Consider the following 22,786-nt stretch of genomic DNA (forward strand, 5'->3'; position numbering starts at 1 on the left):
GTTCCAACATATTTTTTTTTAACTGGGGATTGATTCCTAGGAATAATATAAAATGTTATTTCCCTAATGCTGTATGATAAAAAGTTAGTATTTCCAGAGTAAAACAATCATACCTTTTTAACTGCTATAATATATCCTTCTTCTTGAAACATTTTGAAAAATTCACACATGAATGTCTCTTTGAAACTTGACTAAGAAAAAAACAATTTATGTATGTTAAGTAGAGAAACAAGAATATAATTTTTAAGTTTAGGATTAGGGACAAAAGGGATTTAATCACATATTTCAAGAGAGTTACGGGGTTTGGAGCTGAAGATTTCTCTCAACAGCTGCTGAATGATTATGCACAGAAAGATAAACAGGAGGCTCTTGCAACTGTTAACTAGACTCTCTCCCCATCTTAGACACATTAGTTTAAATGAAACTGTAACAGGTGACTGAAAAAGGACATCCAGAAGACAACAACTGCATCTACATATACTTTTTTTTTTTTTTTTGGTTTTGCTTTGTTTTTAAGGAAGGGAGTGAGGGAGGGAGAAGGGATGGCAGGGTATGACAACATTTAGGAGTGTGAATACAAAGCAGAAGATATAAAGACTTACCTTGCTTTTGGACAGACTCCCCAAGCTTCCCAAAGTCTGAATGGTTTTTGAGATGAGAGTTAACGTTCTGATTGTCTGTGGATCCTAAACAATGTAAAAAAGACACAAAAGTGTTGTCAGGCTTTCAAGAAGTAGAATTTGTGTGAAATATCTAACAGAGTAAATAGGCTACATTGCCCTGAAACACTGACTCAGAAATGTTCATTCAAACCAGTTAAACTCTAGCTAAGGTTGGGCACAACTCACTGGACTAAGCAATTAAGAGACTAAAGAAGCCACATGTAACTGACAATTCCTCCCAAAGTAATTATACCTAATGATGTGTTACTTCTGAAAGCCATAATTTAATCAATATTGTTATTATTTTTTTTCCCCCAAACAGTATGGCAGCTTGAATTACCTAACAAATCGTATTCACTTTTGGAATGTCAACGCCATCTACTTTCCTCTACCTTATCACGTAAAATGGCAGCTTCCAAATTTTCTATACTCAACCCACTTGTAAGCATATTCAATAATTTTATGAGTTCTGCAACCAACTCTTTTCACCATGGATGCAGAGACCTAAATTCAACTTAGGAAATGAGAAGTCACCAGCTGATGCAGGATCTCAGCAGAAGGTAACTATTTGGGTCTACTATCAAAGGTGTTTTCCAGGCCCATCTGCTATAAAGAAGTAAATATAAAGAAAATTGACAAAACAGTGTTTCCTACTGAATTCTTGCTCCCTCCCCCCCCTTTTTTATAATTGAGGTATAATTTACAGTGCAATGAACAGATTTCAAATGTATATAGCCTGATGAGTTTTCACCAATCCATGCATCTGCATAACCGATTCCTCTATCACTATAAAAAACACCTTTTTTGTTTTGGGGATTCAAATAAACTGTCTGCCATCAGAAGACATATTCAAGAAAATTTAGATGCAAAAATGCTTCAGTTTAGTGTCTGGCTGGCATTCTGTAATATTTTAATATCCCGACACTGAAAATAGGCAGTGAATATGAAGGGGGAAGACATGACCAGGATGTAAGGCAGCTCTGGAAAAGGAGTATCTGAGATATGATCAGTAGGATATACTTATGAAATAGTTACACACCTTAATTATGGTTATTCAGAAAATAGTTTAGCTAGAACATCCAGGATTCCATTATATCTATAAAAGGTCCCTCCAACCCTCCGCCTTTAAAGAATATAAAATTCTTAATGTGCTAACAACCTGAATTTGAACTGGATTTCATTAAGTCATCCCTGTTCAAATTTGGTTTTAAAATCAGTGTTTTAGGTCATTATTTCCCTAAACTGAAAGAAGTGAGCAAAGTATATTTTGCACAATTTTTGCATGTCAGAGTTTTTTTTGCATCAATGTGGCCCTTACTACTATTTGGCAATTATGTCGTTTAGCTACTGTTGATTCCCTGATGTACTTACATATAAACTGTTCTAAATTTTTCCCCTACCATCTGCCATCATAATTTTTCACAGACATCCAGGACTTTAGTCATCTGGCACCTAGTATACAGCCTGGCACTAGCATATAGTAGATGCTATAGAACATTTATTAAATTCAACTGAAACGTTGACTCTCTCACCTCAAAATAACATATCCTATCTTTTTTTCCTTATATTAGGTTGAACCATATGAAATTGCTGTTGACTATTTTTTTTAATACTTATTTTTGGTGGTGGGGAGGGAGACAAGGTTCATTTATTTATTTTAGTGGAGGCACTGGGAATTGAACCCAGGACCTCATGTATGTTAGCAAGCACTCTACCACTGAGCTATACCCTCCCTCTTGTTGACTATTTTTGATCTACTAAAAAACCCCAAGTAATTCCATATGGTACATCATAATACTTCAAAGAAGGAATTGTTCTTTTTCCTTAAGATTTATCCCATCACTTTTTCTTTTAAAGACTTTCTGAATGAATCCTCCAGCATACTGATCTAGTACTGGTTAAGTCCTCTTCTCTCTTCAATTTCTCCCTTTCTGTTGGTCTCTTCTCCTCTATTTAAACCTTACATAGGTTTTCCCGTTTTGGAAAAGACTTATCATTTGCTGAGCTACTGTCTTTTACTTATCAAACATTTACTGAGCATCTACTTGTCCTAGAAGTTGTGCCACGTGCTTGGGATACACAAATCTGAAAAAGATCCAATTCATGCTGTTAAGGTAGCCTGTCCACATGCAGAGACAATACAAAGATGATGATAAAACAGTATGACAGATGCCAGGAGAGTTACACGGTGCTACAGACACACATAAGAGAGGAAGCTAATCCAGACTCCAAGGTTACAGAAGTTTTCCTCTGCTGAGTCTTAAAAGGAGCTATCAGTGAGAGAACAGGGGCTAGGATGAGAAGGAAGGTTCAATCTTTCTTCTTCCCTATCATGAAACTTCTCTAAAAAGTGGTCTACTATGTCAACGTTAACATAACCCATACTTTAAAAATTTAAAAAGTATTTATTCATGTATGCACATGTACATGCTTGAATTTGTCCATGTCTTTTAGCAGCAGGGCAAGCTCACTTTTGATATATTTCCTAAGTAAAACTCCACTCACTTACTTATTCATTAATTTTCTGCAATCAGATGTTCTTTTCTACTCTACTAAAACTGACTTCTCAAAATTCAAAGAACTTCTAAATGTAAAATCCAACAGCCTATCATTGGTTCTCCTCCCCAACTACTCTGTAACTTTCAGTACTGGTTGTGACAATGTCATCACCCTCAGGCACTGGGATCATTCCTCGCTCTTAATTTCTAAAGAATGGATTGCCTATACTCCTTACTTGCTACTAATCAGGTGCTTGTCTTAGATATATGTGCGTAGTTTTGGATTATGTATCCTATGTATTTGCCTTATTTCCCCAATTAGAATAAAAGGTTCACTTAAAAGCAAACAATAAAGTTACATGACAGTCTGAAGCAGTCCTTTTGGCATACTGATTGGAAAGGTGACCTAAAATACAGAGTTTATGGTTAGAAGGACTTTATTGCAACATCTGTTACAGGAATATGCAAATCCAAGTCTGAATATAAGGCAGGGTCAGAAGCTCAGAGGTGGGAGTTCTGCTTGTGTCCAGAATGCTGCTATCAAGCTTTCGCTGCCCCGGAGTACTGAACAGCTTCAGGAACACAGCCACAGAAAGGACACTGGCCCACTCTCCGCTGCAGCTACTCACTGACCATTTGTTCTTTGGCAAGAAAGGGTATGTTGCTACTACCGCAGCATAGTTTTACTTAGTTCTCAAAGTTAAATGAGTGGCCAATGTGCAGCTGTCAAGAGGAGACGTGGCCTTCAGAGCCCAGTGTAACTCCAAAATCTACATGTCTTCCCTGGGTTCAATCCCCAGATGGTATTAGTGAGTTTCTTGAGGGCAGGGAGTGTCTGCCTCATCACTGCATCTCCAGCGCTGAGCACAGCATCTGATACACTGCAGGTGCTCAAACACCTGACTCCGTAAGAGGCTGGAAGGAACAGGGTAAGCTCACAGCCTGGGAAGACTGAGTCAGAATTCTCGTTTAATCCAGTTAGAACTGAGTGAGATCAAATCATAGTTTATTAGTTGCATAACCTTGGAGACGTTCTTGAATAGTGGTTTTGTTATGGAGAGATGGAATGGAGAAGATAAGAGATGACAGAATTTATCTCACAGGGCTATTGGAAGGACTAAGAACAAATAAAGTATTTACAACAAGGCCTACTACAAAGTAAGCACTAAAATGTTGACTATTATTATTGTTATAAAAATCAGCAACAAAAACAATTAGATAAGATTATAAATATTTGAAACATTTATAAAAGGTTAAAAATTAGCAAAAACACACTTATGAGAAGGAAACAGAAACAGTGAAAATAAGGAGTTTAAAATGTTAAGAAACATGTAAATATCTACACAGTGCAGATTCAGATTTAAGTAATTAAATATGACTTCAGAACAAAAACATTATGTGCCTTAAGTTTTAAAGCTCATATATTTACAATATCATCTCAGGTGAATAAAAAGTAAAAATATGGAGATATCAACAAATTATGTTACAATGAAAGTTTCTACACCTTACAGAAATGAGCCTCTTCTTCAAATCTGTGTGACGTTTAAAAATATCTGCAAGATTAGTGGGAGGAGGGTATAGCTCAGTGGTAGAGCACATGCTTAACATGTATAAGGTCCTGGGTTCAATCCCCAGTGCCTCCATTAAAAAAGTAATAAATAAATTTAAAAAATAAATAAATAAACCTATTTACCTCCCACCAAAAAAATTTTTTTTTAGATATGCAAGATTAAACCTGTAACTAACGAAAGGAAAAATAACTCAACAACTCTGTATGATGGAAATTTACAAACATACACAACAGCAGAGGGAAAATACGATGAATCTTCTTTGTTCCCATCACCAAGCTGCAACTATTACCAACATTTTACTACCCTTGTGTAGTATCTTTTAACAACCACCACAAAAACCCAGAATTTTCAGCCTTCTCTGAAAGAAATGGCTAAGAAAAATGCCCAGTAAATTTAAGTATCAGTTATAAGAACACACAGCCAAGTGAAATGGGCTTGTTATTTTATCTTTTCTTTATTTTAATAAAAATAAATAAAAATGGAATAAAGCTTTGAGAACAACACTTACTGGATGATGAGGTCGCAAATGAAAAGTATGAGGTGATACTACGGCTACAGCAAAGAAACGAAGAAACACAAAGCTGCTCACTGCAGAATACTGAACATGAGGGTCATCTGCAGGAAAAAAATGGTGAAATGTCATGCACAAAAACACTGAATTAAAAAACAAAGATGACAAAGTAAAAGATACTGAAAAAACATGTAAATTAAATAGGCGATAAATATAATTTGTCCAGTAAGAACTGAGTTGATGAAATGATAGTAGTGGTTATGACTAAAGGAAAAAAATTCTATGACTAAAAAAAACTGAAAGAAATAATAAGAAATAATAAGGAAAGTGAAAAGCAAAGCTGCTAGGTTTTCAGAAATATTTTAATTTGGAAAAATACCTCTTTCCTCATCTGCAAGAAGGGATGCCTGAAATTACAACAAAAATAAAAGTAGTATCTAGCACCACCTAGTGGTGATACTGAATCCCCTAAGACTAGGATAGCAGACTGTCTTCAGCTTGTTTCAATCTTCCCCTCAAAAATCTTGATAATATCAAAGGCTACGGAGTAAAAACAATCAGACAGCAATCTTTACTTCAAAAAGTTATCACTACTCCTTATAAAAATGCCAATGAACTGAGGACACCTTGTGGCTTTGATCATTCAGCTACAGTTTTCATTTCAGATTAGAGTCAACACTTAACCCAACAGTCAGATGGTAGAGGAGCAGGTGGTGACGGAAAGAATGTCTGCATTTGGTTTGAGTTCAACTCTTCCAGTCACTCAGCGGATAGTCGCCGACCAGTCACTGAATTTGTAGTTCTTTACTAACACTTGCTTCCCACCACTGTCTCCTCCCCGCTCCCCAGCCACCCTCCCGGGGTAGTGAGAACAAATGAGAAAATAATGAAAATACTTTATGACAACAAAACTACCACTATTCTAGTCTATGGAGAATATGAAGACAAGTTAATATTTAAGCCAACAAAAAGACAATTAAGGAACTATGTTTGCATTTATAAAAAATTATAAAATGTGTTTTAGATTATTCATATAAATAAAAACCAAACAGCTACTGCATATTTGAGGCCAAGATCACTGGGTAGGGTGGAGTACAGTGATCAGTAATATGTTTGGGGGTAGGCCAGGCCCAGGTGTGAGACCCTGCTCGCCTGCTGGCCATGCCACAGACCCTGGGCAAATCATTTAACTTCTCTAAACCCCAGTTTCCTTATCTACGGAAAGGGAGCAGTGCCTACCGTATATGGTGGTGTGCAGGTGAGGGAGAGGAGATAACTCAGGCTAGCACTGTGCCTGTTCACTAAGACCTCAGTGTGGAGATTATGATCTCACTCACTATTTAAAAATACAATTTTAGTCAGCATTTCATCCTTTCATATGTTAATATCTCTGTTCCCCTTATTTTTGTTACCTAGTCTAGATTTAGTACACTTATTACAAGTTAACCGTTTACAGCTTTACTATAATTAGTAAACTCAGCCCCACTTGAGCTTTGGGTAAATTTAGTGGAGGGGCAGATAACTGCACACACCTGTGTGCACACACATACTCAAATGAATATGATAAAATCACAAAATCTCTTCAGATGGTTACAGAAATAAACTTACGGTTTCACATAGCTGGGTAAGACTGATAATTTAAGTAGCTGCCTTACCTCCTCACCCTCCCCCCTATTACAGGCAGATCTGGAAAGACAGCCATAGTAAGTTTATTTACTTATCAGAGATGCATATAGTTAGAATAATTCCAAGTATTGACAATCAGAGATAGCAACTGTTAATTTTATGAAATGTTTCTAAGCAAAGCCTTGACACAGCTGCTCTAGCAATGTTAAAGCATGCCAGTTATTGATATGTGGGCCTCAAAATCCTGTATTTTGAGGTATATTGCAACAGAGAAGTTTCTAATGTCTAAAACCATTTCTGCAAAAACCTCTCACCACTAAAACCTTAGCATTCTCAAAACTGTCAAATCTCGTCAGTTGTATGGAACTAAGCATTCTCACTATTTGAATGCATGTAAGTGGAAAAAGTAGTTGGTACAAATAACAAAGGTATTCTGGTTTATCATATTTAACAGTCTCATAAGCACCAGGTATAAATGTGTACTTATATAATGTTATAGTTCTCAATTTCTGCCTTTCTTAAAACTAATGGTGGTTTTGATTTGCTTGTATAAAGTTGCCATTATATTGAAATAAAACAGTTTTATGTTTTGAGATTATAAGAAAATTAAATCAGATGTTTCATTAAAAAGCTAGAACTATTTTGAACAACAAAAGACGACTGTACTTACAAACCTTAAACATTTCTCATAAACCAAATACATGATAAATCTATAAAAAAATCAAATATAGAAGAAGAAATGGTGTATTTTAGTAAAACAAGGCACTTACTAGGAAATCTTTGAGTAGCCATTTGCCTTAGAGAATAAAAGATATCACACATTACAGTGGGGCAGCTCATACTTGATTTTACAATTGTACTGAATAACTTGTCTACATAGTAGCGCAGATTCTCCTGTGGGATTAAAAAAGGTAAACGCTAAGATACTGACTTTTACACATCTTCAGTAGCCTTTATGGGGAAAAAAATGCAACAAAAATGAGACATATTAGGCAGTCACTATCTAGTATTCTGAGACCTTGCTTCCCTTCTCTGAACTCATTCAGTTGAAGGACAGATTGCATCCTGACCTCATTTAATAAATCAGATTTAGATGAGTTAGATGTAAGAGGTGAATGGACGGCATAAACTTCATAAGAAGCAGACAATAAAACGACCCAAAGAGAAATCAGGGAAGTAACATTCTAAAAACTAGACACAGGAAATGCTGCTAACAGTATGGGCCTTATGTAAGTAAAAGGCACTGCTCACCCCACCCCCCAGCATTGCTACAACAGAGTAAGTGGGAGACAGCGGTACCATTAAGACCAATTTTAATGCAGTTACAAAGACAGCAAAGACTTACCTTATTATTTTCTACATTATCTCCCTCTTTCAATTTAATAGGATCAATTTCACAGGGTTTTGAGGATTCACATATCTGGAAAAAAGATTAATTTTTCCTTTAAAGCTCTTTTCTAAATAATTTGGCAAAATGAAAATAATTATTTTTTCTGATCGTACAATTATAAAAATTAAAACTGTAACAAAGTTTAAAACCCCCATCTAGAGATAGTGTATACAATATACCTAAAGAACTTATCAAAAAGTATTTTTCATATATTTAAAACTCTATCTAAAATAAATCGGATAACAAAGAAATAATTATGTAGAGTATATACTGCAATGTGCCCTTCAAGTAAAAATCCACTGATGGAAGAATAAATCATTTATTTTATTTCTGAAGTGTTCAGCCTCATTCATTCAGTAATATATGAGTGGACACAGTATTCGCATCAGTAGATCACTTGATGGAAGAGATGCTATGATAAGGCCAAACTATTCTTATTGGAGGTGCGTTCCTGTACCTCATCTAGAATAGGTTTTAATGTTACTTTCAGGTAGTGCCCTCCCACTATTTTCATCATCTCATCCAGACATCGGGTGGCCAAGGAATTTCCTCTAAAAATTGTGTTTGCATCTCTGAAATACAAACAGAAATAAGGTGAAACCAAGTGTAATAATCAAAGGCTGTAAAATCAATAACAAGAGATTTGACTTTAGTCATATACACAATCTTAGTAATTCTTACCAACCATTCAAAAGCTTGCTACAATTAGGATTTTCAAACTTACTAAAACCACTTATCCAAAATATACAAAAATAAGTTAACAACAAAAAGCAAACTGTATTTGAATTACAAAAGTAGAGTGTGTATGTCTAAAACAACAGTGTTAAATTATGACAGCAATGGGAAGCCATCCAATTGCTCTTTCTGTCACACGTGTGCATGTTAGGGTGCTACACAGCAAATAACGGGAAAAAAAGCTTCTGTCCTGGTGTTTTATTTGTGACAAGTGAATCATTTAAGATGAGAAACAGGAAATTTTGACAAATGAGTAAAAAAAAAAATCATGCATTAATTGTTAATTCTACTGTTGGTGGACAACTGCTAACTTAAAAGAACTGCCTTTTATTACTTGCTAAGCAGTGCTTTTCAGACCTCTATAGAGTAAGGCTGGTCAATACAGAAGAATGGAGATCACAAAAACAATTTGGAGAATTATGGTCCAATTTCAACAGCACATAATTAACTTTTAATAAAATGTAACTCTTACTGTGTATCCTTCAAGTCTAATTCAGCCACTGCAGTAGCAAAAGGAACAAGTTTATCATGGTGGAGCAGCAGTCGTACAAGGGGCAAAACAGCGTCATTTTTATCTCGACATATTTCACCCAAAATGTAAGCAGCTGAGGCAGATATCGGCTAGAACACAGAAAGGTAGAGAACAAGCAGAAAATCAAGGAAGCATGATTAAATATATATTCAATCACTAGCTTGTAAAAGTAATTCAAATATATTCATTAACTGTAACTGTTGTATAGAATAATATTTAATTTTCTAAATTTTTATCAGAGATGAAATTTGGTGCACATATTGGTATATATACTCTGGTTCAGATAAAAACTGAAAAAAAAAAAACAAAACCTTGATACTCTGAAATCTTTTCCTCATCATTTACAGAATTACTTTAGCTTTTTCCTATTAAATCACAAGCTTTAAGATTTTTTAAGTACCTGAACATCTGGTGATTTTAGCAGCAAAGTTTTCAAAGGACCATAGTACTCTGAAGGAAGCACGTAGTCTTCTGTATAACATATATTTAATCGAAGGGACCCCAGGTCATCAGTTTTAGATGACTTGTTTCCATTGTCTCTTGGTTGTAACAAATACCTAAAGTAAAAACACAATCAATTCTATGCGATGGTAATGGATATTCATGCTGGTGAGGTAAACAGCTAAGCTATAAAAAAACTAAATTAAAAAAGTCAACTTAATATTTAACATTAGGACAATTCATAAGTAGCAGGGTATGAGTCTTCAGAGGCTTCATGTTGGTTGCGTATTGAACTAGAAAGCTATAAATAGATTTCTATCCAGGAAACAAAATGTACAGATAATACAAAAAGCAAGATCTCAAAAGGGCTGAGTAAGAGTTTGATTAGCTTGCAGGTTAGGGAAAAAAACAAAAAGTAAAACATTTAAAATCCAACATATTTTCAAAAATAATTTTTACCAACTAAATTTAAGAAAGAAAGCATAAGTGATCTTGTGTTAAAGTAAATCCTATGTTGTAAAAATTTGAACTTCTATTTTAAAAGTTAGGGTTGAAAGTTTATAAGAGACTTTCATATTATTAAAGGATTAACAGTACAACTATACTGAAAATGTTTTTATTTGCAAAAATCAGATTTACACGAACTTTTTCAGGTAAGTAAAAAGTAAACAATGTATATGTAAAAACAGAGGCAGCTTTAAATATCCAAGGATAGAGAAATGTTTACAAATTAAGAGAAACATCTGTAGGACCAAAACCAGAAATCTGTTATTTTTAAAGATTTTTTAATGGAAATTTAAAAATACATAAAAAGTAAAAAGAGTAAATACTGAACTCTCATGCACCCATCACCTAGTGTCAGTAATTCCCAACTCAATGCTATTCTTGCTTTAGCCATATCTCTACTCACTCCTCCCATTCCACTCCTGCGTTATTTTAAAGCATTTTCCAGGGGTTTTAAAATTTCATCTATAAATATTTCAGTATATATAACTGTAACTACATAAACAGCTAAACTTTTAAACATCATCATTATCCAGTCAGTAGTCAACTTCTCCCAAACTTGTAAACAGTTTTCTACAGTCTATTCAAATCCAGGGTTCACAGATTGTAAACATGGTTGATAGTTAAAGTTTCTTTTAATCTACAGATTCCCTCTAACCACTAATAAATCAGGTGATTTATCTATAAAATTTTCCACATTTGGGACTGTGTTAACTCTATCTCCATGATGTCATTTAACATGCTCTTTTGTTTCCTCTGTACTTCCTGTATATTGGAGTTAGATCTAAGGGCTTGGTTAAACTCAAGTTTGGGATTCTGGCAAGAACACTTCATTGACAGTGTTGTGTAGCTCCATCAAGAGGCACTGATGTCTGATCGTTTCTCTTTTTGTGGTATTAGCAATCACTGATGATCACTGCCTAGAGTCAGTAATCTGCACAAGTTGCAAAATGATAACTATTTCTATCATTCCTCCTCTACTCATTAGCTGGAATGCTTTTTATAAAGGAGTCAGGAGTTTCGATGTTTGCTTTTTTTCTTATTACCTGATTTATTAGAGAGATCTCTTCAATATAAAAAATGGAGGGGTGGCAGGACTGGGGTTGGGGTCCGGGGCTACACATGGGTATTATGGGGCCAGCAGTGGCTGCAGGGTTACAGAGGTACCTGCAGCTCGGGGTTTGAGTGGGATGGCCCAAGGGGGCTGTGCATACTGATGTTTAATTTTGGTATTTATCACTTATATCCTCCCCTAATAGACTAACTTATTTAAAAATAGAAGGGAGGAGGTTTTAATAGAATATTAGCTTTGAGAAAGACGATAAAGACATAAAAGAGAACTAGAGAATTAACCAAGCAAAATTTGTAATACAAGGAGAAGAAATTATACAGATATTATATCACTACCCACAAAAGAGGAATTTCATCTCGGAAGACAAACCCTTCAGAACTTCTACTCTCTGATTTAAGGAATAATGATTTAAAGAATTTGCCTCTGGAAATAATAGGAAATAAGCCTGTTAGCAAAGGTGACTCTGGAGTGCCTCCAAGGGAAGTCTAGCTGGCTGATCACCAAGCATCCTGACGTGGGCACTATTTTGGTCAGTTTCCCACAAGGAGGTATATGTTCCATAGCCTTGCAAATTCTGATACCTAATGCCATCAGCACATAGAAAAGTGAGCCTGAACTGAAATGACTGAGCACAGACACTAGCATACTTACAGTAGAAAGCCAATGACTAAGTTTATGAAAAGAAATGCAGTTGACCCTTGAACAACATGGGTTTGAAATGTGCGGATCTTGGAACCAATCCCCCATGGATACTGAGGGAAGACCACAACAGTCAAGTGGCAAAGATACCTGCATTTTTTTGTCCCTGACACATTTTATTATGAAAATGTTCATTCACAAAAGTAGGAAGAAGAGTGATAACATTAGTAAGGAACACCCTCACCATCACCCCATGCACTCATCACTCGGCTTGAACAGTTATCACCATTTCCCACAGTGTTTCATCTACATCTCTCACTTCAACAAATACTTTTTTTTTTTTAAACCTGTTAATACTTAAGTTTTTATGTTTGATCAATATATTTTTTACCTGTTGGTAAGCTATTCGGAAAGCCAAATTATCAGAAAGTGCTGTGGTGAGTTCAGAGACACAACAGAGATTTAAGTGGTCGTAAGAATCTCTCAGCTAAGACAATAGTTTCTCCAAGGAAAGGATAATGCTTCTAGAGCAGAGTCCCCTTACCCCCCTGACGGTGCTTCAATGGGCCTTACCCACCCATGTTTGCCTCTGGGGTCCTTTTTTATTGTTCTAGATTAATCTGCCCCTTTTATTTTAACTGGTGCTTTCCATATATGGTAGAATAAAATTAACTGTATCACAGTTACAACCTGGTTCTGGCTCCTGGGGGCTGCACGTACCCACCTTAAATAGTGTCCCCATGCTCCAGTCAGACTTACAGACCCTGTCTGGGTTTGTTCGTTAGAAATTATACTCAGAGGGCATCTTTAATTCCATTATCTCTAAATTACTGGGGGGGAAGGAGCATGCCTTGGCCCTCTGGTACTGTTATAAAACTACAAACACACACAAAATAGGCCTACAGTCCTACATGCACATTCTACACAGAGGGATTAAGGCCGTGCTGTACCAGTTATTAATTTTTATGCATACACTGTTTTAGGATGCTCAGAAACTCCAGCAGGGCTTGTGCCAGCCACTCTTTTTAAACTTGTCTCCTTGGGCTTCTTTGGCAGGATAAGAAATCCCTACGAACAAAATATCTCATCCATGCATACTTGAACAAAATATAGCATTTCAAAATATGTCATTGTCCTACCCATTCCCTGAAAAGGTCATTTTTTTTTTTTAAATGAGAAAGGACCACTCACTTGGTTTTCTTTTTTGAGGAGGGGTGGTAATTAGGTTTGTTTGCTTATTTTTAATGGAGGTTCTAGGGAATGAACCCAGGACCTTGTGCATGCATGCGCTCTACCACTGAGCTGTACCTTTCTCCCCCTTGATTTTCTTTTTAATAATATTTTATAAGCAAGGGGCACTCAAATTTTTTACAGCTTAAAACAAAGTATTTCTGAGTTTTAAACATATTCAAAAGTATTTATGCCAAAGTACAAATTTACTGTAGTACATTGGCTAAGAGCACAAACTTTGGAGTCAAAGAGTTTGGTCCAAATCCCAGCTGTGTGATCTTGGGCAAATTACTTACTCTCTCTGTGCCTGTTTCCTTATCTGCTAAATAAGTGGTAATAATGATGTCTAACTGATTTAATTCTTACAACAATCCTAAGGAGGTTATATAAGCAAAGCACTTAGAATAGTGCCTGGTACACAGTAAATGTTATTTATAAAACATTTATATACACTAACTATTACCACTTAAATATATTAAATAATGATAAATGTAGTTATTTATATAACTATATAAATGTGATTTATTCTTTTAAAACACTGTTACAAAAGGTTCAGTTTGAACCATCTGAACGATCCCTTGTGAATTAAGTAATCCTGTTTTAATTAGAGTTAAAGAGAAAAACCTCAAGATTTGTTAAACAGAGAATATCTGGTGTGCCTGAGGTCTAAGGATGCAAAACAAAAACATCTCAAATATATTTTCTTCAGTTTCTGAATGAAGTATTTCAGTTTGAAAGAATAAGAAACAGGAAATAAAGAGAAGTCACTAACTGGAGGTGGCATTTAGTTGAGAAGTCACTAACTGGAGGTGGCATTTGGTTGCTCACACGTATTTTTTTCATTCACAGAGCAGCATAAAAACAATCCTAATGCTCTCAATATTCAGCAGTTTTGACAGCCCCTTAATAGAAAGAAAAAATCAGCACTGGGAAAATTTTAACAAGATTTAAATAATTAAAATTGAGCTAGGCAGGGGAAAACTACAACTATTTGTGAATCATGCTGCCTAAGCTGGGAAGTAATTGTTCAGAGGCAGCTCTACTAATACTTGAATGTTATTTCTGGTTCCAGAAATAGAACCATTATCAATTCTTACTGAAGACAGGAGATTAAAGATAGGTGCCAAAATTAGCAAACCAGAAAACCAACTCATCTCCAGTAAATATTAATCTAGTTTTAAATTTGTATAAAGCGTTTATGTTGAATAAAACTCCGTGTTTTATTTACTATTTGAATCTTACTTTCAAACTTAAAACTTACAACATGAAAAGATGTTTGTATCTACTTCCTTAATGTCCACTTTGGATCATTTGGGGGAAATTACTGCACTGATTTGTACAATCACACAAAGGTTTTGCATACATTAAGTTCTCTGACATTGAGGTAACTAGCGAAATGAGATTCAACTAGATTATCACTAAGGTTCTCTTTGTAACATCCCAAACCAATGGACTACTGGTACAAAGGGGGAAAAAAAGCAGCAGAAATCCTATATGTACTGGCGTGGAATAATGGTGATGACAGCAGCAATAGCTACAATGACAAGAGCACGAGTAATACTCAAGGTCACAGCCCCTGTGCTTTCTCTGTGTGAAGCCACTTCATCTTCTGACCACTTTGGGAGTCCGGTACTATCTGTATTATCTCCATTTAACAGCCAAAGAAAGCAAAGGCATTCAGGTGGAGTAACTTGTCCAGGGTCACCCAGGTAGTCAACAACAGAAATGGGATCTGAACCAAGGCAGTTTGGTTCTAGTGTCCGTACTCTTAACCACTATAAAAAGTCAACAAATATTTATTGAAGTTCTGCTAAATTCCTAAGTGAAAAAAAGTATAGTGCATAACATGATACAATATGTGTCCATTGTGTAAAGAAGGGGATAATGGAAAAAAATGTGAAAATGAATATATGTATGTATATGCATGGGACATTGTGCTGTACACCAGAGATCGACACATTGTAACTGATGGTATTTCAATTAAAAAAAAAAGAGAGAAAGGGAAAGAAGGACATGTATGTATTTGTCTGTATTCACATAAAATATTTTCAGAAACTCAAACCTGCTGCCTCAGAAAAGGGAAACTCAGGGTCAGGGGCAGGAAATAGATTTTTACCTTTTGAACTGTAAACCATGTGAATATATTACCTATTCAAAAAATCAAATCAGCTATTATCTACATGTTAAAGTTAAAACTAGCAAATATCAACACTAACAAGCTAATCCTAACATCTGACAGATGTTTCAGAATAAAGAATACATATCATTACTAAGGAACTGACTAGCCAAGAAAGGAAAGGGAAAGTAATTGAATCATGTCATAATTCGAGAATGAAATTAAATTGGAACCATCAAAATCAGTTTTTAGGAAAAGACTCTAATAGACAAATACCAAGGGGAAATTCTGTGAAAAAGGAAAGCAAATTGAGGCTTTCAAAACAACAGAATTACATTACATTATTCTAACTCTCATAATATTAAGATTAGAAAGAATATCTGAAATTCTGAAGGTAAAGCTTTTCTTGAGTTTTCATGTAGTTACTATCAACCCCACAAGGGGATGCTGCAGTTCCACAAATGACAAAGGAGGCTAAGAGTTTTAACTTGACTTAAAAGGAAATGACACACATTTTTCTATTTCCTTACAAGTAGGGAAGTATAAAGTAATTAGCAGCTGCTCCCATTTCGTGCTGTATAAATTTTAGCACTTATACTGTTGGCAGGTTACTTTTAAAATATTACTGGCAAAAAAAACTATAGGAATAAAGTTAATTTCTGTTTGTCAGTGTTCTTACATCCTGCCAAGGTAGCTCAACAAAGTTTTGCCAGATTTGGAGGGCCTGTCTGGAAATGGTCTTACTTAAAATACAGGCTGTGTGGCACATTTCAAGTCCACTTTAAGGGGCCCAAGTCCACAGCAACTCACATTTTATTTTGTAACGAATAGCATGGCGTATAATTTTAAAGACTTACTGAATTAAGTTCAGAAATTTTCATTTTAAAATGTATGCTACTTTATGGAAAGTGGAAGAAGACTGGGGGTGGGGGTGGGAGGAAGATGACAAGCTTCAAATGTTCATCAATTTTTCACAGTGACAAAGTTAAATTTTTTCCCCTATCTATGAAAATATTTTGGAAATTACAGCATATAAAATACCACCATAAAGACCACTAAATCTTAGACCTGCATTAGCAAGAGGTAAAAAATAAAATAAAAAACTTTGAGAGTCTAAATATCAGTCTATCAGGGGAACGGCCTGAAGACAACAGAGTTCAAACTGAAGAACGCCTGATGGCCCGCCCCGTCAGGAGAGGCAGGCTCTTAAAGACAAAGGAGCCTGCTGCCCACAGTGAGAAACATCTAAACACTCAGTTTCAACTTCTCTTCCGGGCGACTGAAACTGAGTTTTAAAAAGTGGGCCTTAAAAGGCAAATGAGAAAGGCATGTTGTTTTATATTCGGTTGAAACCCAAGTCTAGCATGAGGGCTGCTGGCAACCTACTGGAAGGGACAGGATATACATGCTTTTAAGTGGTGCAGATAGGAAAAAACAATAGTTTCACGTTGATTCTGCTACGGAAACTAACGTCAGCTTAATGTCTTGAACACTAATTTAACATGAGTTTAATGTCACCTAGAAGTCATGAAAAGGTAGAATACTATTGGAGCCAATACTGAGCCACCAGAGCTCCTGAAAAATCTATTAACTAAATCAGCTTAACAACACGTAGATCCTAGACATTCAGAAACTAACGTCAGGGCCATCCACAGCGCATTTCAGCTGCAGGGATGTAGGGGAGGGGAATCACTGGCCAGATCCCATAAACAGCCGAATCTCTACAATAAACCCTTTGCTTTCAAACATCCACAGTTCCCATGACCATTAAAAAAGCTTCTGAGCTGCAGAGTTGGTTTGTGACCAAGCACCCTCTCACATGGGCAGCTCTTATGTACTGTTTTAAATGGTCTCCATTTTTTCTTTAGAGTTAAGATTAAGTTTTTGAAGAGAAAAATATTTCTAAACAATTCAGCTCTTTCAACGCAGTACCAGAGGACAAGTCATAAAACTCATATAATTGTACCTATTCTTTAGCAGCAATAAATTAGGGACCAAATCAATTAATGTTAATGACTTTGGGCTTATTCCATTAAAAATTTAAAATATGCACATGGTAGGCATTTATTTGCATATATAGTACATTAAAGGGCATGATCTACTATGTAGTTCACTACAATGTCTGTCTTCTTACCAGGCTTGATGAGAGGAATCATTTCTTAATACGTTCACAGGAACCTTAATCTCACCTAGGAAAACATCTTGGACCAGGTTTCCATTGTTCCACAAATCAATCCTGAAAATTTAAAAGTGGCTTTATTTTTTGCAAACAATATTTAAGAGAACACGCAGGACCAAATAGCTTCAAATCACTATGCCTTGTATTATAGCATTAATTTTACAGTTCTGGATACTTTCGCCATAAGCATCCTTGTCATAGACATCTTTGCCTTAAGCATTTTTGCCACAAACATTTCACTGCATAACTAATTGGTCATATGGCAATTTGTCATAAAAGATAAAACAGAGACACAAACATAAAATATGAAAAATGAATAACAAAATTAAAGACTGTTGCAAAATACAAAATATCTGAATACATTTAAAATGTGTGTAGATTCATGGCAATACTGTGCAAATAACTGCTTTTATTTTGTGAGTTGTACCAAAGCACTCTGTCTTTCAAGTCTTTCATTCACAGTATTTTATACAGGTGTGTGTGTGTGTGTGTGTGTGTTTGCTTGTTGATTCGTCTCCTTGTTTGGCGTTGCATTTTGCTAAAATTTCTTTCTTTGTTAAGAGAGGTATCAGTTTCCAAACACTAATGCATATTTGTATCTGAGTTTTGTATTGCACTAGGAAAGCCTCCACGTTGTTGTTTGTTCTTGGCATGCTGCTGCACATCTGTTGATAGATATTACAAAGTCCTATGGGAAACGTGGGTTCTATTCCATGCTTTCGAGGCCCTCAGACTCTTCTTCCTTCAATGTGATGTGTTTCAAAATAAGAAACCAACTCTTTGGGGCAAATCATGTCATCTGTCGGCTTGATAAAGCTATCAATAACATTGCTAACTGGAAGAAATGCTAATGCATTTCAACCAGTTGAAAAAACTATCAAGTTATTTTATCTTTCACAGCAAAGCTGACTTATGGCCAATTAGTTATGTGGCAAAAATATCTATGGCAAAGATGCTTATGGCGAAAGTACCAGACACGTGATTTTACATGCTTAAAAGGGATGTTAGCATTGTCATATATCTCACCATCTAAACTAAGAGAGCAGAATACTGCAGTAGCTTTTATTTAACAGCACAGAAAGTAATTATCTTAAATAATCTAAAAGAAAGCATTTAAGCTTCTTAGTTTCAAAGTCTAGGCTTTATTTTAATCTGTAGCAATAAGGACTACAGAGTTACTTTTTTGAATTTGAGAAAAGAAACCAACACAAGACTACAGTTTCTTTCTCAATTAAAACCAGTTAATATGTAAAGATGGGTGATTTAGAAAAATACATTACCTGATCATTCCAAACATGTGATTAATACACCCTTTAGATGAACACACTGTTAACACCACACCTATACATGCATTTACAAAACTTTCCCCTCCCAAACAGCATAGATATTTAATACCTAGGAAATAGCACAAACTTCAAACACATGCACCTGTTGAATTATCTTACAAGACTTCTTACCTCACTGAAATTTCTGTTAGACAGCAGATATGTTAAGAAGAATAAAAAAATTATTTCTAAATTGGCTAATATATAATTACTTTTCTACATATTTTTTTCTTCCATCCATTATGCTATGATTTAGAAATTTAGGAGCAATTAAATTTGGAAAAAATAAAAAATAAAATAGGTGAAAATTAGGTCATCTTTGTTTATCAAATAAATACACCTTGACTATTTCTGCAAGAATACCAGATTTTGAAAAGATAATTTGGATTTAAATTAGATGCACATTCCTCTAACTTTTATCAATTAACTTGCTAAGGAGAATTCTGTTAGGCTTGACTCACTTTTTTCAGTTAAATTTAGGATTTTCTTTTGGCACAGTAAAAAAGCAATTCTGTAAAACCACAAGACACATACCTAATTTCTAGCTTTTCAATATCCTCCTCTTCTACCTGGAACTGGGACTTTCTGGTGTAACTACTGGATCTGGTTACCTGTAAACAAAATATTTTAGTAAAAAATTTTTTTCTAATATATTTTTCCTACATGAACTTAAATAAAAACTATCATCCTTAAAATGTTCAATTGTGTTTATCATAAACATAGGAAAATATCTAAGGAACATTTTACCCAAAAGCTAAATACAAAAAGAGCTACGGAAGTAGCAGAGAGGTAAGAATAAGGTGGTGTAAAAATATCAAATTCCACCTTGCCTCTGTACCCTTCCTTATCAACTCAAATATAGCAGCACTGGGTTCTCTGGTTCACATGTAATCTGCTGGTGACTCAGAGTAAAAGTGTTCTATTTCAGTAAAGCTGCACAGGCTAGGAACTGTTTGAAGACTCTCCCACATTTCTCAAGATACCAATGTCACCCTCACACTTCCTCCTCACATTTTTACTGAAAACATCAAGGCCACTGGCAGGAACTTCCTCAACTACTGTGCACCTGAACACGTCCGTCCCCACACAGGTCCTTCTACTTGACAAGGATGAGATGATCCTCCTCTTTCCTAAGACTACTCCACCCACACAGCAGGCAGTAAACACACAGTAAGCATTCGATCTATTTTAATTACAGCTTTCTTTACCAGACTGTTCACCTCATTCAAGTCTCAGAAAAATTCTCCCCTTAAATTATGGTTCTTCTATCTCTTTCCTTTCACAGACAAATATCTTAAAACTGTAATCCATTCTTACAGCCTCCACTTCCTCACCACCCACTCATGACTGTAACTCCTTATAATCTGGCTTCCTCACAGATCACCCTCCTAAAACCTCTCTCTAATCACCAAGTCTGATGATGAATTTTTAGTTCTCACTTTCCATGACTCCTTTATCTGAACGACTGACCAGACAACCATCCCTGCTCTTCCCAGAGATACTCTTTCCTTTGAGTGCGCCCAGCACTATCCCAGCCACCTTCTGCTCTCTGTGCTTCTTCCTCTGGTACCTCTTCTTCCTCAGAACCTATAAACAGGGGTCTGTTCCAGGGTTTTATCTTTTATTTTGCTCTAAGAGCTGCACAGTGCTGTACAGTTTACAAAGTGCTTTCACACCCATTATCTCTTTTGTTCATCAGAACACTGCTCTGAAGCAGGCAGGGCTAGATTTTTTATCCTCATCTCAAAAATGAGGAAGCTAAAGTACAGAAATTAAGAGACATATTCAAGCTGAATACTTCATATGTGGCAGTGAGCTTCTTCACTTTTCTCCTTTACTGTGTACCTCTACTCCCCTGGCTTTCTTTCTTGACTCTGTAAGCAAATCTTGAGTATCTACAACCATCACCCATCGTCATCATGAACTTCCTATGGGAGGATTTTACATGTCAGACCTCAAAGCTCATTAAGTCCCAAACTGAATCACTCATGTTTTCCTTCTTAACTTTTCTATTTTTCCAGATCTGAAACCATAAGGACATTTGACTCCTCCTTTTATCCTTTCTTCTATAATCAGTTCATTACCTTGTCATTTGTAGTTTCTTTCTCTTCTGTCTCTTCCTCTCTATTTCCATATTACTCTCTTGGCTCAGACCCCTCTCTTCCTCCCCACCCCCCCTTTTTTTTTCAAACACCTAAACTGCAACAGTCTCTTGATCTCTGTTCTCTCTCAGCCATCTGGCCCACAGATCATGGTTAATTCTTCCCCAAACACTGCATTACTCTTATTACTTACAGGTTCAAAAACATTCAGTGGCTAACACAGCACTGCAGCCTGGCTCTCAAGCCTTTCGTTAGTCAGATCTACTCTATCTTCTTAAGCTTAGTTCCCATTATTCTCTTATATAAAACTTTCAGTCAAATCACTACTTGCTGCTCTTTGGACATAACTTTGTTTTTCTGTCTCTATATCTCTGCTCAGAATGTTCCTTCTCTAATACTTTTTCCTCTGGCTTAACTCAGCTGGAACAGAGCTCCCCAATATCTACTGCTGTGTTTTACTGCTGTGTGTGTATGTGCGTGTGCACGCTTTGGGTCTCTTGCTCTAGCTAGATGACAAAGATTGAACCTTATCTTTATAATCAGCTCAGCAAAGGGTCCTTTGAATGAACGTTTCAAGGCCTAATAGGTACACTTGCAGATAGCAAACAAGTCAGGCCTTGACCTTCAAAGGGCCATCTGCTTGCTGCAGTTGCCCCTTTGTTTTCTGCAGGCTAGCTAGATACAGCAGCCATTTTTAAATGTAGAACTGAACTACATGAGTCCTTAACAGGGGAACAGAAAAGCCTCATATTGGTGCATTTCCTTTTGTTTCTCTTTTCCCCTTGCCTCCACCTCCACAATTCTTCCTACTTTGATTCTGCCATTTCTTCAACCTGTGTTCCTTTATTAATGTACAGTAATCAGGCATGGTTAGATGTGCTTTCACTATCTTCACTTTGAAATACCAAGAAAAACACACACAAAAAGAAGAAAAAGCACAAAATGTAACCCTTTTTTTTTTTTCAAATCTTCCCTACAAGTTAATCTCAACTGCAACATCTATGGTTAGAACACAGTCTTTTAGAATAGAGAGTTTGATTATTTTTGCTTTTTCCTGTGGTTTTCAAATAATACGGAAAAGGATTTCTTTACCAAATGCTCCACAATAAAGAACTCCAAAGCACTGTATCTGGGACAGTTTCAAGGCAGCTGAAGTTCTCCACGGAAATAAGCATGTGTCCAGAGTGATTTAGCTAAAAAGATGTTAATAATAAGGCCCTAATCATATAGTACTTTATAATCTCAAAACATTTTTCCATTGGAACCTCATAAAAACTCTTCGGAGTCAGGTAGGGCTGCTGCTGTTTTCTCATACAAAATTATCCTTTCACAGGATGAGAAAGTTAAGTCTCCCATTGAGTGATTTGTTAAAACTCAAATGAGACTATAACTCAGATCTGCCAAGTGATATCATACCTATTTCACTAGTGGTTTTCAAACAGTTCCGTGCAGGAGAGTTCTGTGGCCACTGCACGTCAGGTCGGGGGTTGGGTGGGGGGGTGTGTTCGAAGTAGGGTGTGATGCTGACTGGGTGCGGTCCTAGACCTCTCTATCCTCAAATCAATCAGAGCTCTGCCTTTGTTTGTTTTATGCACTGGGCCTCCACTGTATTACACCCTGGTTCTACTGCTTTCAGGAGAGAAATGCTCAGTT

General features: G+C 36.0%; 1 protein-coding gene and 1 non-coding gene across 3 annotated transcripts in view; one reads left to right on the forward strand and one right to left on the reverse strand.

Moving 5' to 3' along the window:
• RASA2 (RAS p21 protein activator 2) overlaps positions 1–22,786 on the reverse strand; it is a 112,474-nt gene that overhangs the window by 24,555 nt on the left and 65,133 nt on the right. For both annotated transcript variants that reach the window (XM_074370395.1, XM_074370401.1), the window contains exons 8-17: positions 19,566–19,642; positions 17,662–17,763; positions 9,926–10,082; positions 9,466–9,614; positions 8,716–8,830; positions 8,214–8,288; positions 7,639–7,762; positions 5,240–5,346; positions 603–686; positions 114–191 (exon numbers count right to left, since the gene is read on the reverse strand). In XM_074370395.1, coding sequence (XP_074226496.1) covers positions 114–191; positions 603–686; positions 5,240–5,346; positions 7,639–7,762; positions 8,214–8,288; positions 8,716–8,830; positions 9,466–9,614; positions 9,926–10,082; positions 17,662–17,763; positions 19,566–19,642 — 1,068 coding nt within the window. The remainder of the gene's footprint in view (positions 1–113; positions 192–602; positions 687–5,239; positions 5,347–7,638; positions 7,763–8,213; positions 8,289–8,715; positions 8,831–9,465; positions 9,615–9,925; positions 10,083–17,661; positions 17,764–19,565; positions 19,643–22,786) is intronic.
• TRNAV-AAC (transfer RNA valine (anticodon AAC)) lies at positions 4,731–4,803 on the forward strand. The gene has a single exon. It is a non-coding gene; the product is annotated as a tRNA-Val (tRNA).

This window comes from Camelus bactrianus, chromosome 1 (genome assembly GCF_048773025.1).
Source record: "Camelus bactrianus isolate YW-2024 breed Bactrian camel chromosome 1, ASM4877302v1, whole genome shotgun sequence".
NCBI classification, from domain to species: Eukaryota; Metazoa; Chordata; class Mammalia; order Artiodactyla; family Camelidae; genus Camelus; species Camelus bactrianus.